This window comes from Nansenia antarctica (genome assembly GCF_963989245.1).
Source record: "Nansenia antarctica genome assembly, chromosome: 6".
Taxonomy (NCBI): Eukaryota; Metazoa; Chordata; class Actinopteri; order Argentiniformes; family Microstomatidae; genus Nansenia; species Nansenia antarctica.
In genome coordinates, this window is record NC_137676.1 from 32,338,090 (window position 1) to 32,354,111 (window position 16,022).

Consider the following 16,022-nt stretch of genomic DNA (forward strand, 5'->3'; position numbering starts at 1 on the left):
ATTGGACTGTTTTCTCTCCACTTCTTCAACCGATTCTAATTTTATTTTATTTTTTTTCTCTCTATTCCCTTTGGTAAACTCTTCCCTCCTCTCCTCCTCACCTCCTTCTCTCTCCAGGATATAGTTGAGGTGAACGATGCGGAGGATGTCCTCCAGCTGGCGGTCGGTGAAGCCTCTCTCCTCCATCTCCTCCTCCGTGTCTGGGTAGATCACCTGGTCCCGCAGGGTCCCCACTGACATGTAGGGTCTAGTCAACACACACACACCACACACCACACACCCACACACACACACACACACACACACACACACACACACACACACACACACACACACACACACACACACACACACACACACACACACACACACACACACACACACACACACACACACACACACACACACACACACACACACACACACACACACACACACACACACACACACACACACACACACACACACACACACACACACAAGGCTGTGAGAAAAAGAAAACAGAAATGCCTGACCAAGATATGGCATTGATACTATTCATACTACTGATCTGTTTGTCTTGTCTCAATGGAGAAAGTGCTCTCTTCAACGACTCGTGTAGCTGTCAAGTCAGTACACGGTAGAACACTTGGGTACCTTGGATGACACAGTGAGGCCTATATCAACACAGAGCCCAGTGGTCCATTCCCAGAGTGGACCCATCCGACCGCATGCCAGGCTCTTCGCTTTCCCTGTTCGATCTTCCATGGCTGTCTTACTATTCTCTGTCTTTTATCTCCTTGCTCTTAAATCTTTCACACTCTGTGAAATGTGTGAAATGTGCTATTTAGAAATAAATGTTTGTACTGGATTGGGTTGAGTTGGGTCACCTCTGAGGGATGTAGAACATGTTCTCGGGCGATGGTTTGTACAGCACTCCTCCGTAGACGGGCCACAGGCCACTCAGGATGCGGAACAGGGAGCTCTTCCCACAGCCGTTGGGTCCGGTGATCAGCAGGTGCATCCCCTCCTCCACCTGAGAGACAGAGGGAGCGAGGGAGGAGGAGGGAGGGAGGGAGGGAAAAAGAAGGAGAGTGAGAGGTGGGTGAGGACAGAGAGAGAGAGAGCGAAATAGAGAGAGAATGGGAGAGACAGAAAGAGAGAGGGAGGGAGGGGAGACATTGGAGAGGGATAGAGAGAAAGAGAGAGAGAGAGAGAGAGAGAGAGAGAGAGAGAGAGAGAGAGAGAGATAGAGGGGCGAAATTAATGATGTATGAATAACATGAATGTAAGATTAGGAAGCATATAAACAGAGTTAGCACTTTGTTAGCACAACAGGCAGAGAATGTACTTAGGCATTAAATATGCATGTTTAGATCATCACAACAGAATGAGTGGGACTTCAATTGAACAAGAGTGTGTACGCCAGAGGTGGAATGATCCTATCCACACTTCCTCCTCGAAGTGAACTTCAAAGAGAAACCAGGCACGGTGTGCAAAACAACCCACACACATCATTGGAAGAGAAAAAAACAATTATCTCAAATATCAAACGCTGTGCACTGGAGAAACCTTCTGAGTCACGGGGGCCAACGAGTTCCACATACAGCCGATACTCCACACATATACGCTTACACCATAATCATAGAGTTATGGATTTTTTCTTTTTTAATAAAGATGTTTTCAGGGCATTTCTGCTTTAATGGGATAGAGACCGTAGAGATTGACAGGAAGGATGGGTGAGAGAGAGAGGAGGATAGAGACAGTAGAGACTGACAGGAAGGATGGGTGAGAGAGGGAGGAGGATAGAGACAGTTGAGAAAGGATGGGTGAGAGAGAGAGGAGGATGGAGACAGTAGAGACTGACAGGAAGGATGGGAGAGAGAGGGAGGAGGATAGAGACAGTAGAGACTGACAGGAAGGATGGGTGAGAGAGGAGGATAGAGACAGTAGAGACTGCCAGGAAGGATGGGTGAGAGAGGGAGGAGGATAGAGACAGTAGAGACTGACAGGAAGGATGGGTGAGAGAGAGAGAGGAGGATAGAGACAGTAGAGACTGACAGGAAGGATGGGTGAGAGGGAGGAGGGATGACATACAGGATATGTCGACGGCCGGAATCGAACCAGGGGAACCCTGCGATGACGTGGCTGACGTCTTCGTGTGCTGCGCCACCGAGCGCCCCCCCAGGGTTTCTACGTGACACAAGGCACCCGTGACTCTATCGGCCCTGTGTCCAGACGGAGACCAGCCCAGTGGCACTTAAAACCCCTAAGACCAGTGGTCCTCACTCCTGGGAGGACCCCTAAGACCAGTGGTCCTCACTCCTGGGAGAATCGACAGCCTTCTGTCTCAGCCAGCTCAGCACTGACCCACCTGATTGAAGCTCCTCGAAGTTTAGAAGAGCGGTTGATTCAGTTCAAGCGGGTGTGACAGCAGCACCTAGCTGGGCCAGAAGCCTGGACCCGGTGTTGCTCTCCAGGACCTGGAGTACCACCGCTGCCCTGAACAGTTCTTTTCTCCTTTCTGGGGCAGTCCCACTCATATTTTTTATTTTATTAGACAGATGTATGTGCAATAACACTATGTGCAATATGACAACCCTCGGGTACATAAGGTTCAGAGATAGGAAATGTTAGAATAGGTATAGCATAGCATAGAGTACAGCACAGTGTTTTATTTGTATAGTATAGTATAGTGGATAGTGTACATACCTTTATTTACAGTATGTAAACCAGCTCTTTTCCCTTCTTGTTTTTAGTTTCTTTTTCCTAGCACCAGGGGAGCCCCCCCTCCCAAATTTCGTTGTATGGTACCTGTACTATATCAATGACAATAAAGACCATTCATTCATTCATTCATTCATTCATTCATGTAGTGAAGACAGACAGAAAAGTAAGGAGAAGAATGGAGAGAGGGCATGTCAGCAGGGTATGGGCCGGATACGACCCATGCCGACATGGGCATATGTGTGCACTGTAGACCACGGTGCTAGACCACTGGACCACCCCAGGCCGCAGTGCTAGACCACTGGACCATTCCAGGCCACTGCCCTGAACACTTCTGAGACGGGAGAGAACAGGGGGTACGGTAGGGAAGGAGGGGATGACACTGTGGAGGCTGGTGGAGGTAGAAATCGGAGGACGGGGGCTCGTCGTAACGCACGGAACGGAATGAGGAACGGGTATCTGGCTCAGCAGTATCGGACGCCGTTCCACACAACGTTTGACGTTTGCGGTACGGGGGGGTGGGGGTTCTTCTAATGATGTGTGGGTTGCTTTTCTGTACTGTAATTGGCTTCTCTTTGAAGTTCCCTGAAGATGTCGAATCAAATCAAACCTCAGGCATACGACATACGTACGTCAACTTTTGATCTGAAATCACAGATCGACACGCGTGTTGGATAACCGTTCCCTGTTCCGTCCCGTGCGTTACAATGAGCCTGTAATCCGTTGGGATAGAGACAGTAGACAGGAAGGATCGGGGAGAGAGAGAGAGAGGAGGGATGACATGCAGGATAGGTCGATGGCTGGAAGCGAACAAGGGACCCTGCGATGATGTCGCATGAGCCTTCGTGAGCTACGCCACCCAAGCACCCCGAGAGGGAGGAGCTTGTTTGTTTGTTACTGGAGGACCAGACACACCAGTACTTGTTTGTTTCTGGAGGAAACATGGTACGTGGTACTTGGCCGAGCCTTTGTGTTGAGGTTGTTGGCTCGGTCTATGTGGCTGATGCGAGGCCAAGACACTTGTGTGTAGACCTGAGAGGGATGGGATAGGTAGAAACCAGATGGTAGTAATAGCTCTGAGACAAAAGTTTCTGACATCTGAACACAGCTGGACTTGGCTGACCCTGTAGGTAGGCAGGCTGACGCAGAGCCAAGGGAGTCCCTAAGCCTGGGCTGGTCCTGGCAGCCCCTACGGAGGCACATTGTTAGAGGCTGTCGGGGAACAAAGCTGAGCGTATTCTGTCACGTCATCCGACAACAGGAACTCTATGGCGGGGGAATTAAGGGCTCTGATCTACTTAGTTTAGCGAGCTCCATACAGCATTGTACACAGGAACGCTGGTGCTGTTCCATTCTGGAAATACTTTGTCTGCATTCTTCTTTCTGACAAAGTAAATTTGTTACACTGTCAAAGAAACAAAACGCTAAAGTGGATTACAGTGCAGTAAAGTGGCATTTCATAAAAGAATAACGCAGACAAAGTCTTCTGACAGAGATTCTGTCATAATACGCGTTGGATCGGAGTGTCTGCAAGGTGTTTTGGACGTTATTTCCGGAATGAATGGGGCCCTCTATCTAAGGAAGCAACATATGGAACTAAAACAATCAACCACTGGGCCAAACTAGGAATGCAATGTTTTGAGGGTAGAGCATCCCTTCAAAAGTATTATAGAATAAAATGTTACTCTACTGCCAGACTGTACACCCCCCCCCCCTCCCCCCTGTATGCTAGCACATAGGACCACAACGTTTCAACTCATGGGTGTGAGAGGGCAGGCTTTAGGCTTTAGGGCTGAGTCTCCATTCCACCACATCTCTTAACACACCAGTCTGTTCCTTTGAAATTTCCTGAAAAGGAGTGAGCCAGTGTGCACTTTGGGGGGATGGGGGGAGGGGGAGGGGGGGTACGCAGCATGGGTCTCACATGAGTCTCACAACATCCCCAGGCTGCGCTGCTTCCCTGACGCTCAGCCGCAGAGGGAGGAATGCTGCCTCCACATAATCAGTGCAGTGTTTCTGGCGGGGAGCATGGTGATCATGCTATGGCTGATGACCCATTTCCCAGAATCTCTCGTTTGGGGCTGAAACATGAATTAATCATGAGAGGATACTTTTTTACCCACACAGGGAAGCACTGTGTGAGTGCGCTATAGGAGAGACACACACACCCACGACACACCACACACACACACACCACACACACCACACACGCACACACACACATCCACCCACACAGGCTCAACAAGAGTGTGACTAAAGCTAGAGAAATGCTCATTTAGCTAAAATTCCATACTTATGGACTGACTCCACTCAATGATGGATGATGAATGCGTTGCGTTGGGGCCAGAGGGTGAATGAAGCGGTGGCGTCGTGCCAGCGGCCTCTATGGGGTTACAGAACACAAGGTGGCCAGGCCGTCACCTCACAGCCTCCCACAGATAGACCATGAGCCGCAGCAGTGAACCTCTGGATGGACTATATACTGCCTTGTCCTGTCACATCACAACAGATGTGAAATGAACCTTGGTCTTACAGCGTCAGAGAGCCTACAGCATGGTGTGGTTCTGTTTACAGACTGAATACTGCATGGGTTCAGCCTGCTAGCACTATGCATGGGGAGGGAGCGTGCGTGGTATAGGATCACGGTCTTACCTCATGTGACCTAGAAGCACATTGCGCCACACACCGTAAACTCCCTGAGCCCTTAATGTAGCTTTACTGCTGCTTTTAACCCTTTGCTTTACTGTTCTTCTCACCGTGTCGAGGCCACAGCTAAAACTATGCCAGCCATGCAGCCCTGCCTGACCCAGCACAGTGACACACGATACGCTACCAGATAAAGAACCTCTCTTCAGGGTCTACTAGCATTGTGAGAATATGTTACAGACTGAAGACTGTATGGGTTCAGCCTGCTAGCACTATGCATGCGTGCGTGGTATAGGATCAGAGTCTTACCTCATGTGACCTAGAAAAACATTGCGCCACAGTAAACTAGATGTATCCTATAATACCACAGTAAACTAGATGTAACCTATAATACCACAGTAAACTAGATGTAACCTATATACAGTGGGGGAAATAAGTATTGAACACATCAACATTTTGTCTAGTAAATGTAATTCCAATGAGCCTATTCAAGAGAAATTTGCATGAGACTATTAACTCAAACAATCCAGACAAAAAACCTAAACATTAAAGTCCATATGTAAATAAAGTTATGTGTAATAAAGTGGAACGAAACAGGAAAAAGTTATTGAACACACTAACTGAAATGAATTCAATACTTAGTGGAGAAGCCTTTGTTTGTAATGACAGCTTCAAGGCGCTTTCTGTATGAAGTAACTAATCGCCCGCAGTATTCAGGTGTGATTTTGGCCTATTCCTCTACACAGATTGTCTTTAAATCTTGAAGATTGCAGGGGGCCCTCTTGTGAATCTAGATCTTCAGATGCTTACACAAATGTTCAATTGGGTTTAAGTCAGGTGATTGACTGGGCCAATTGCGAGTTTCCTTTGCTGTATGCTTTGGATCGTTGTCCTGCTGGAAGGTCCACCCACGTCTCATCCTCAGCATCCTGGTGGATGGCAGCAGGTTCATCTCAAGAATCTCTCTGTACATGGCTCCATTAATTGTTCCTTCAATGATATGAAGTATGCCAGTACCACGAGAGGAGAAACAGCCCCACACCATGATACTTCCACCTCCAAACTTCACTGTTGGTATCGTGTTATTCGGATGATGTGCAGTGCCATTTCTCCTCCAAACATGGTGTGTTGTGTGACAGCCAAAAAGTAAAATGTTGGTCTCATCTGACCAGAGTACATGCTTGAAATTGTTCACTGGCTTGTCCAAATGTTGTTTGGCAAACCTTAAATTAGACTTTTTTCAGTAGTGGAGTCTTGCGGGCTGAGTGTGCACAGAGGCCATGGCGGTGGAGTGCATCGCCTACTGTCCTTTCTGTCACAGTTGTACCTGCTGCCTCCAAGTCTTTCTGGAGTTCTTTCCTAGTGGTCCTTGGCTCTTTGGCTACTCTTCTAAGTATCCTTCTGACTCCCTGATCAGAAATCTTGCGAGGAGCTCTTGTGTGTGGCCGGTTGATGGTGGAGTGATGTTGCTTCCACTTACAGATAATGCCTCCAATGGTGCTTACTGGAAGATTCAGGAGTTGTGAAATACGTCTGTAGCCAATTCCATATTCATGTTTTGCAACAATCTGGTTGCGAAGGTCTTGAGACAGCTCTTTGCTTTTAACCATCATTGGATGTTTGTTGTGTGGCACCTTGGTAACAAAAGAAAACTTTTATAGCCCATCAATATATTCTAACCCAGCTGACATTAATTAGCACAGATTGGAGGTAGAGTTGCCTCCTAATTAGTTATGCTAAGTTAGGTTTTCAGCTGGTTCCTTGCCTTTCCTTGTTGTGGTGTAGTGCTTTTTCTTAGGCTTCGTTCACACGGCAGGTCTTGATGCTCAATTCCGATTTTTTACACAGATCCGATTTCTTTGTTTGGCAGTTCACATTACTTTTCAAATGTGACCTATACAGTGGGGAGAACAAGTATTTGATACACTGCTGATTTTGCAGGTTTTCCCACTTAGAAAGAATGTAGAGGTCTGTAATTTTTATCATAGGTACACTTCAACTGTGAGAGACGGAATCTAAAACAAAAATCCAGAAAATCACATTGTATGACTTTTAAATAATTAATTTGCATTTTATTGTATGAAATAAGTATTTGATCACCTACCAACCAGTAATAATTTCGGCTCTCACAGACCTGTTAGTTTTTCTTTAAGAAGCCCTCCTATTCTCCACTCATTACCTGTATTAACTGCACCTGTTTGAACTCGTTACCTTTATAAAAGACACCTCTCCACCAGTGGCGGATACAGAAAGTGGCTGATGGGTAGGCCTGGAAAAATCTGGGTAGGCCTGAGTGAAACTCATCACCGCACGTTTTAGACCTATGTATGAGCAGCCAGATGGATGGAACACAACCGGGCTCGCGATCATAGGCGCCGATTTATGTTTCTGCCCGTGGGTGCTCGAAACATTTGGGTACGACCAACACGCATGCACACACACGCACACACACGCACACGCACGCACGCAAAATATTCGCAGGGACTGGAGGAGATCACTATGCAGACCATGAAACGAACGGAAAATAAATAAAGTACCTGTCTACCCAGAGAATGCAACGGACAGCCAAACAAGTTATTATAATACACACACGCAAGGCATTCAAGCGCACGCAATAGTCAATGAATTAACCAAGAACCATCAACTATGGTCCAACCAAGTCTGACACAATTAACAATAAATATATAGTCTAGTATATAGTTTATATATATATATATATATAAATATATATTCCTTGAGCAGACAATTCCGCAGTTTCCACAAAGCCTACTGCTCGTTCTTTAATTACCCCTCCATGAATGAATCGAATACAGACAGCAACTAGCTCACGCTTGGATAGATCTTTATACTCATCCGCAAGTATGGCATAATATGTGGATTGCTCATGCAGTTCAGACTTTATCTTTCGAATTAGCAGTGAGGCTGCAGCCTCAAGCAGCTCATCCTGAATGTGATGGCTTAGGAGCGTGGCATTTCGAGGCAGTTCCTTCAGTCTATTTTCAATTTCTGGATCATATTTTGACATGAACTTGAATAGCTCCAAGAAATTACCTTTATTGAGCGCCTCTTCCGTTTCTCTGTGACCTCTAAGTGGAATTTCCAACTTGGCACACAACATAGCAATGTCTAACACAACCTTAACGTGTTGCCGGTTTCGCTCTATGAATGAAACGGCATCACCGTGCATTTGATTTAACACTGTCCCACGGCTTTGGGGTCCATGGCTTTGCCTGTACCCATCCAACTTGGTGAGGGCAACAGCATGCGGCTTGCTAGACTCGTGTTTGTCACAGGCCTGCCGGAGATGTTTCCAATTTTTGTATCCATCTCTTATAAAAGTGAACTCCGTGTGCGCCTCTGGGAAATGTCGACACACTTTACAAAAAATAGCGTCTCTTTCTTTACTATATTCCATCCACTTGAACTTCTCGTACCAATTTCTACAGAAGGAGCGCGATTTCCCATCTATTACAGTGGTAGGGAATGTTACCAGCTTTGGTTGAGTGGCTGGTTCCTCCATGGCTGACAGATCCGACGGTGTAGTCCTACCAGTTAGCTCTTCACAAGTCGGTGGCAATGACGGTCCTTCTTCATCCCCAGGGCCAGCACACATCTCATCACAATCCTCCTCTCTGTCTTTGGACAAGGCCTGGTCCAAACTTTCATTATTTTCACTGACTTCCAGACGTGGCTTTTTAAGAAAGCGGGACAATGTTAGCTGTTTAGCCACCGTAGCGCGCACACTGAACAACTGGTCAAGGTCAACTGAACAATCAGAGTAAACGTAAAAGAGGAAGCAATGTAAACGTAAGAGAGGAAGTTGAATATTATTAGTATTAATACATACTTTTAATCATTTCCAAGACAAAACTATTCACATTACAGTTAGTTAGTGAAAATTAAACTTTAAAAATATTTTGTTATTAAAAAATATGTATTTTTATGAATCTGACTGGGTGGGCCAGCTGTCAATCTGGGCGGGCCTAGGCCCACCCAGGCCCACCCATAGATCCGCGCCTGCTCTCCACACACTCAATCAATCAGACCCCAACCTCTCCACAATGGGCAAGACCAAAGAGCTTTCTAAGGACATCAGGGACAAAATTGTAGACCTGCACAAGGCTGGGATGGGCTACAGGACAATAGGGAAGCAGCTTGGTGAGAAGGCAACAACTGTTGGCGCAATTATTAGAAAATGGAAGAAATTTAAGATGACGGTCAATCTCCCTCGGTCTGGGGCTCCATGCAAGATCTCACCTCGTGGGGCATCAATGATCATAAGAAAGGTGAGGGATCAGCCCAGAACTACACGGCAGGACCTGGTCAATGACCGGAAGAGAGCTGGGACAACAGTCTCAAAGAAAACTATCAGTAACACACTACGCCGTCAGGGATTAAAATCCTGTAGCGCACGCAAGGTCCCCCTGCTCAAGCCAGCGCATGTCCAGGCCCGTCTGAGGTTTGCCAATGATCATCTGGATGATCCAGAGGAGGAATGGGAGAAGGTCATGTGGTCTGATGAGACCAAAATAGAGCTTTTTGGCATAAACTCCACTCGCCGTGTTTGGAGGAAGAAGAAGGATGAGTACAACCCCAAGAACACCATCCCAACCGTGAAGCATGGAGGTGGAAACATCATTCTTTGGGGATGCTTTTCTGCAAAGGGGACAGGACGAATGCACCGTATTGAGGGGAGGATGGATGGGGCCAAATATCGCGAGATCTTGGCCAATAACCTCCTTCCCTCAGTAAGAGCATTGAAGATGGGTCGTGGCTGGGTCTTCCAGCATGACAACGACCCGAAACACACAGCCAGGGCAACTAAGGAGTGGCTCCGTAAGAAGCATCTCAAGGTCCTGGAGTGGCCTAGCCAGTCTCCAGACCTGAACCCAATAGAAAATCTTTGGAGGGAGCTGAAAGTCCGTGTTGCCCAGCGACAGCCCCGAAACCTGAAGGATCTGGAGAAGATCTGTATGGAGGAGTGGGCCCAAATCCCTGCTGCAGTGTGTGCAAACCTGGTCAAGAACTACAGGAAACGTCTGATCTCTGTAATTGCAAACAAAGGTTTCTTTACCAAATATTAAGTTCTGTTTTTCTGATGTATCAAATACTTATTTCATGCAATAAAATGTAAATTAATTACTTTAAAATCATACAATTTGATTTTCTGGATTTTTTTTTTAGATTCTGTCTCTCACAGTTGAAGTGTACCTATGATAAAAATTACAGACCTCTACATTCTTTCTAAGTGGGAAAACGTGCAAAATCAGCAGTGTATCAAATACTTGTTCTCCCCACTGTATTTGACCTACATTGACTCCCGTGTGAACATTCCACGGACCTGAACAGACCCGCATGTGCAGAAGGACAATAACAATGACGTCAGGATGTCACGCGCAGCGCACGGTTTACGGAAGTAACCATGGATAACATGATAACGTTACAACCAGTTTCATTTTCAAGTTTTTGTGCAGCGGAAGCCGGAAAAGATATGAGCAAGTGGTCAGAGAAGAAGGATCAGGAAAAAGATGCTTAGCTATGGCTTTTTGAAGAGCACTCGCCGCTATACTTGCGTCTAGAGTGCAGGGTTGCCAGATGGGGCGGGTTACCGCCGAATGGGCTCCTGGATTTACCGGTTATAGACTGGTTAGGCTGTAAATTGTCAATCCCATCTGGCAACCCTGCTAGAGTGACGTAAAAGTCGCATTAAACGCGACTTGACAGTTCAGACGACGGGTGCGTTGCTAAATATCAGATATGTATCCGATATGATACCACCTCTGAACACGACCCAGGTCGGATTTCATGTGACTTGCGCTGTTCACACGGTCATGCATAAATCAGACCTGAGTCGCATGTTGGCAAAATAATTGGATTTGGGTCACATTTCACTGCCGTGTGAACGAAGCCTTAGTGTGTTCAATACTTTTTTCCTGTATTCCTGTTTTCCTTTATTACACAACTTTATTTATTTTTTTATGATTTATAGTTTTTATTATTTTCAATAAACAGACAATGAACAGACATACATCACAAGTAACAGTTGACGTTGGACAATAAATTAAAAAGACAAATAATAGACACAACAAAACATGAAGGTGATGTACAGCAATATAAATCTACAGCATAACAATCCTACTTATAGCAGTTTACTTTCACGTTTTACATTTGGGATATTGCTATTTATACATAAATGAAAGTAAATTTAAAAATTTAAAAATATTGCTATTTACATGAGCTGGAATTGCCATTATTTCTCAATATATGAGTGATACTGCCCCCATTTCAAGCGGTAATCCTCCACCTTCTCTAGCAGCCTATATGATAATTGTTCTAAGGCTGCCAGCTGCCCAAGAGAAATGTGCCACAGAGACGGTGCTGGTGCTGATGAGGCCTTCCACTCTTTAACCAATAGTTTCCGTCCTAGCATTAACGCAGTCTGGATCCAATTGGCGAGTGGTGGAGTCACCTCACTTAATGCTTTGGGGTCACCCAAAATAAAAAGACTGGGGGTGAACGGAATGTCAAGGCCAACAATTTTTTCCAGAAAACCATGTATGGCTAGCCAAAACTCCTGGGTTTTTGGACATCCCCAAAGCATATGCACTAGAGTACCATTCCTGTCACTACACCTCCAGCACTCCGAGCTGTCAACCAGACCCACTCTATGTAGCCTGGATGGTGTCCAGTAGATTCTATTAATAATCTTGAATTGGATCAATCTCGTTCGGAGTTCCCTTGACATTTTTTTCCCATTCTTGAGAATTCTTCCCCATTCTGCCTCTGTAAATGATACCTTTAAATCTGTTTCCCATGCTAGTTTAAGGGACCATATGTTTGGGTCTGAGGCCACTAGGATCCTCGAGTAGTAAGCAGAGGCTTCATGACCTAGTCCAAAAATGTTAAAAAACCATTCAAGTGTATCACCACTAGGTGGGGCAATTGTGGGGGAGCCAAATGTTTGCACCATTAAGTGTCTTAGCTGTAGATACTTCCAAAATTGATTGTATGGTAAATCAAATTCCCTTCTAAGAGCCTCAAAAGATTTTAGCGTTCCATCCTGATATAGGTCTCCTAGAACTTCGATACCTTTTTGAAACCAGGGCTTCCAAAAGAAGGGCGATTTATCTATACACAGCTTAGGGTTCAGCCAGATCCCAGCAGACTGGTGAAGATAGGGGTCAAATTTAAAGATATAAGCGACTCTCTTCCAAACCCATTGTATATGGGACAAAATAGGGTGCGATCGATTCTCTTGGGCTAGTCTGGCCGTAATACAGCACCTGAGTGCCAGAGGGGTGCAGATGGTACTTTCAATATGGAACCACGGGGGGGCTCTCTCTGGAGGCAGAGTCCAGTGTGCCATGTGCCTGAGAGTGAAAGCATAATGGTAATATAACAGGTTAGGAACACCAAGACCTCCTCGGTCTACAGGCCTCTGCAGTTTCCGCAGGCTCATTCTAGGACGTTTGTTGTTCCATAAGAATTTATTACAAATTTGATCAAATTGTTTAAAATAGTGTAGTGGGATTCGGACTGGGAGAGCTTGTAACAGGTAGTTAAATTTAGGAACACAGGTCATCTTAATTATATTTACTTTGCCCCACATGGAGAGAAATAGTGGAGACCACCGCTCTACATCTGCCCGCAGTTTATCCAATAGGGGAACAAAGTTTATTTTAACTAAGTCAGCCAGTAAGGGGGGAAATGTTAGGCCAAGATATCTAATGCCTTTCTTAGGCCAAGAAAAGGTGGTATTACACAACTTTATTTACATATGGACTTAAATGTTTAAAAATGTTTGTCTGGATTGTTTGAGTTAATACCAAAGTCTGGTGCAAATTTCACTTGAATAGGCTCATTGGAAATACATTTACTGGACAAAATATTGATATTATAAATATACTTATTTCCCCCACTGTATAGTTACCACAGTAAACTAGATGTACGGAACCCCCCGCCCCCCCAAGAAAGAGGAACTATTACAGACATAGACACCAAACATCTGACAAGTAGGCTAAAATATCTGCTTTTTTTTATTTTTTAAATGCACCCAACCCGAATCTGGCGACGAGTGGCAAGCCCATGGGCTCGTTGGTAACGTTAGTCCGCCAGTAGTCTCGCATAGCCAAACCTATCTCTCCACACTTCACATAGCCAAACCTATCTCTCCACACTTCACATAGCCAAACCTATCTCTCCACACTTCACATAGCCAAACCTATCTCTCCACACTTCACATAGCCAAACCTATCTCTCCACACTTCACATAGCCAGAACTATCTCTCCACACTTCGCTTCGCGCTGGACACACTCGCACACTCGCGTACAAGATTGTGCGCGAATGTGTGTGCGCGACGCGAGAGAGTTTTTGCAGGGTGAGATGTCTGCAAATGAAAGTAAGCAAGTTGAAACGTTAGCAAATATAATTGCTGAGTGTTCTAACAGAACAAGTTGGTTCAAATTGGTCGTTATTATTATGACTAGAAAGTGTCTGATTATAGTTTCATGGTATGTAAAATAGTGTCAAAGAACTAGCAAGCTAACTAGCTAGTTCAGAGGTGATTAGATGAGCTAGTCTGCTGCTCACATGCCAGCTAAAGAGCTAACTGGATGCACTTTATTATTTTACTTAAAGTAGATATACTATCTTTCTTATTCTGCTAGAATTGGGCTTTATGGTAATACCATAATGGCATATTTACAGTACATGGACAGTGGATTGAAGCATTGGAAATGTCTGTTTTTTATAGTTGGACATACGATTATTTATTTTTTAAATGACATTATATGACTGCATTGCCCGCAGCAATCCAATATTCAATTATAATTATGTTATAAATTGATATGGATCAATTTATACCTCTTATTAGATTATAAATACTCTGGTTGTTATGTTTGCCTTTTGGTTGACAGCAAAAGAGAGAGAGGAGGATAGAGAGGGAGAGAAGGAGAGAGAGCAGGATGGTGTCGGCACACCAGAGAGAGAGAGAGCAAGAACCAGGTGAGAAAGTGGACAGGTAGTCAAGACCACATAAGTAAGTAGCCTTGAGAACCGATGGTTCTCCAGCCTAATGGCCCATAGGGCAGGATCTCCTGTTTCAGTAGCGTGAGGCGGCTTAATGTACAAGTACACCCCTGGACATGACGCTGGTATGTCGCAGGGTCCTGGGGGGGGGGGGGGGTGTCCATGCCACGGTCCATGCCACCCCCCCAAGGCAGCAAACCTAGGGGAAACACTGTAACCTATATATATAGTACCTCAGTAAACTAGATGTAACCTATATACTGTATATATATATATAGTACCACAGTAAACTAGATGTAACCTCAGTAAACTAGATGTAACCTATATTAGGCTATATATATAGTACCAAAGTAAACTAGATGTAACCTATATAGTACCACAGTAAACTAGATGTAACATAGTACCACAGTAAACTATATGTAACTTATATATATATAGTACCACAGTAAACTAGATGTAACCTATATATATATATATATATATATATATATATATATATATATATATATATAGTACCACAGTAAACTAGATGTAACCTATATATATATCTGGGTTTCCGTTAACCGGCAATTACCGGTCTTTGTCCGGTAAAATTTGTTGAAGTCCGACAATTTGAAAAGTCGTCGGACATATTGTCCGGTGAAAATAATTCCCTTTGAATACAATTCGCTAAAGTTCACATTCTGATTCCTTCTATTTTAAAAAAGACGAATATATAGGCTATGTATTTCTTTTATTATGATATGATTTGACACCGGCATGATGATGACTCCTAATGTGTAGGCCGGCCTATGCGAAACAGCGCACAGGTGCCACATGGGATTGATGCCAGATGGGATTACAGCTTAACCAGTCTATTACCGCTTAAACACAGTAGCCCATTCGGCGGTAACCCATGCCTATCTGGCAACCCTGCCAACCCGTCCACCATAGTAATACGCAAACGTTGCAGCTCAAAGTGCACCATACCGGTCATCGATGCCACAAACGTGCAACGAGATGCCATCGGTGTCATGACAGCGCTTCGTGGTTATGGGGGCTTGCGTTTCTCAACAGCCTGCGAAGTCCTCATCCAAGACTTCAGCGAAATTTACCCAGAGTGGGCCACACTGGCCAAGATAGCCTGCTTGATTCCCGTCTCCAGTGTGCCTGCAGAGAGAGGATTCTCTCTGCAGAACCGAATTAAAACTGCGGACCGAAGTCGCCTTGGGGAGGGCAAGGTCACACGGCTAATGCGCATTGCAAGTTGCGGAGAGACACTTTGCAGCTTTGATTTCAAGTCTGCAGCTGCACGCTTCAATGCTGCCAAAAAGCGACGTAGGCCTAATAAGTAGCTGAATTATATGAGCAGCCATTGTTATTTTCAGAGTTTTTACTCTAGGCTATTTTATTTAAGGCTATCCCCTATCTATCTGAGAAAAGGCATAGGCGATAGGCCTAGGCTGTAACATCGAACGGAAATTAGCCTATACATACTAGGGATGGACGGTTTCCAATTATTGAAACCGAAAAACCGTCAGAGAGTAAAACCGCGGTTTTCCGGTTAACCGAAAAATACAGTAAAAAAAAAAAAATAAAAAAAAAAGGAGCGCCAATTTCAACTAATTGAGCCCTACTGCTACAATACACTCATGTCGAACAC

General features: G+C 45.0%; 1 protein-coding gene across 1 annotated transcript in view; it reads right to left on the reverse strand.

Moving 5' to 3' along the window:
• Nucleotides 1-16,022, reverse strand: part of abcd1 (ATP-binding cassette, sub-family D (ALD), member 1) — a gene marked incomplete at its 3' end in the record, with an annotated part of 39,672 nt that overhangs the window by 795 nt on the left and 22,855 nt on the right. Inside the window, exons 6-7 of the mRNA XM_080534013.1 lie at nucleotides 870-1,015; nucleotides 102-247 (exon numbers count right to left, since the gene is read on the reverse strand). Coding sequence (XP_080390139.1) covers nucleotides 102-247; nucleotides 870-1,015 — 292 coding nt within the window. The remainder of the gene's footprint in view (nucleotides 1-101; nucleotides 248-869; nucleotides 1,016-16,022) is intronic.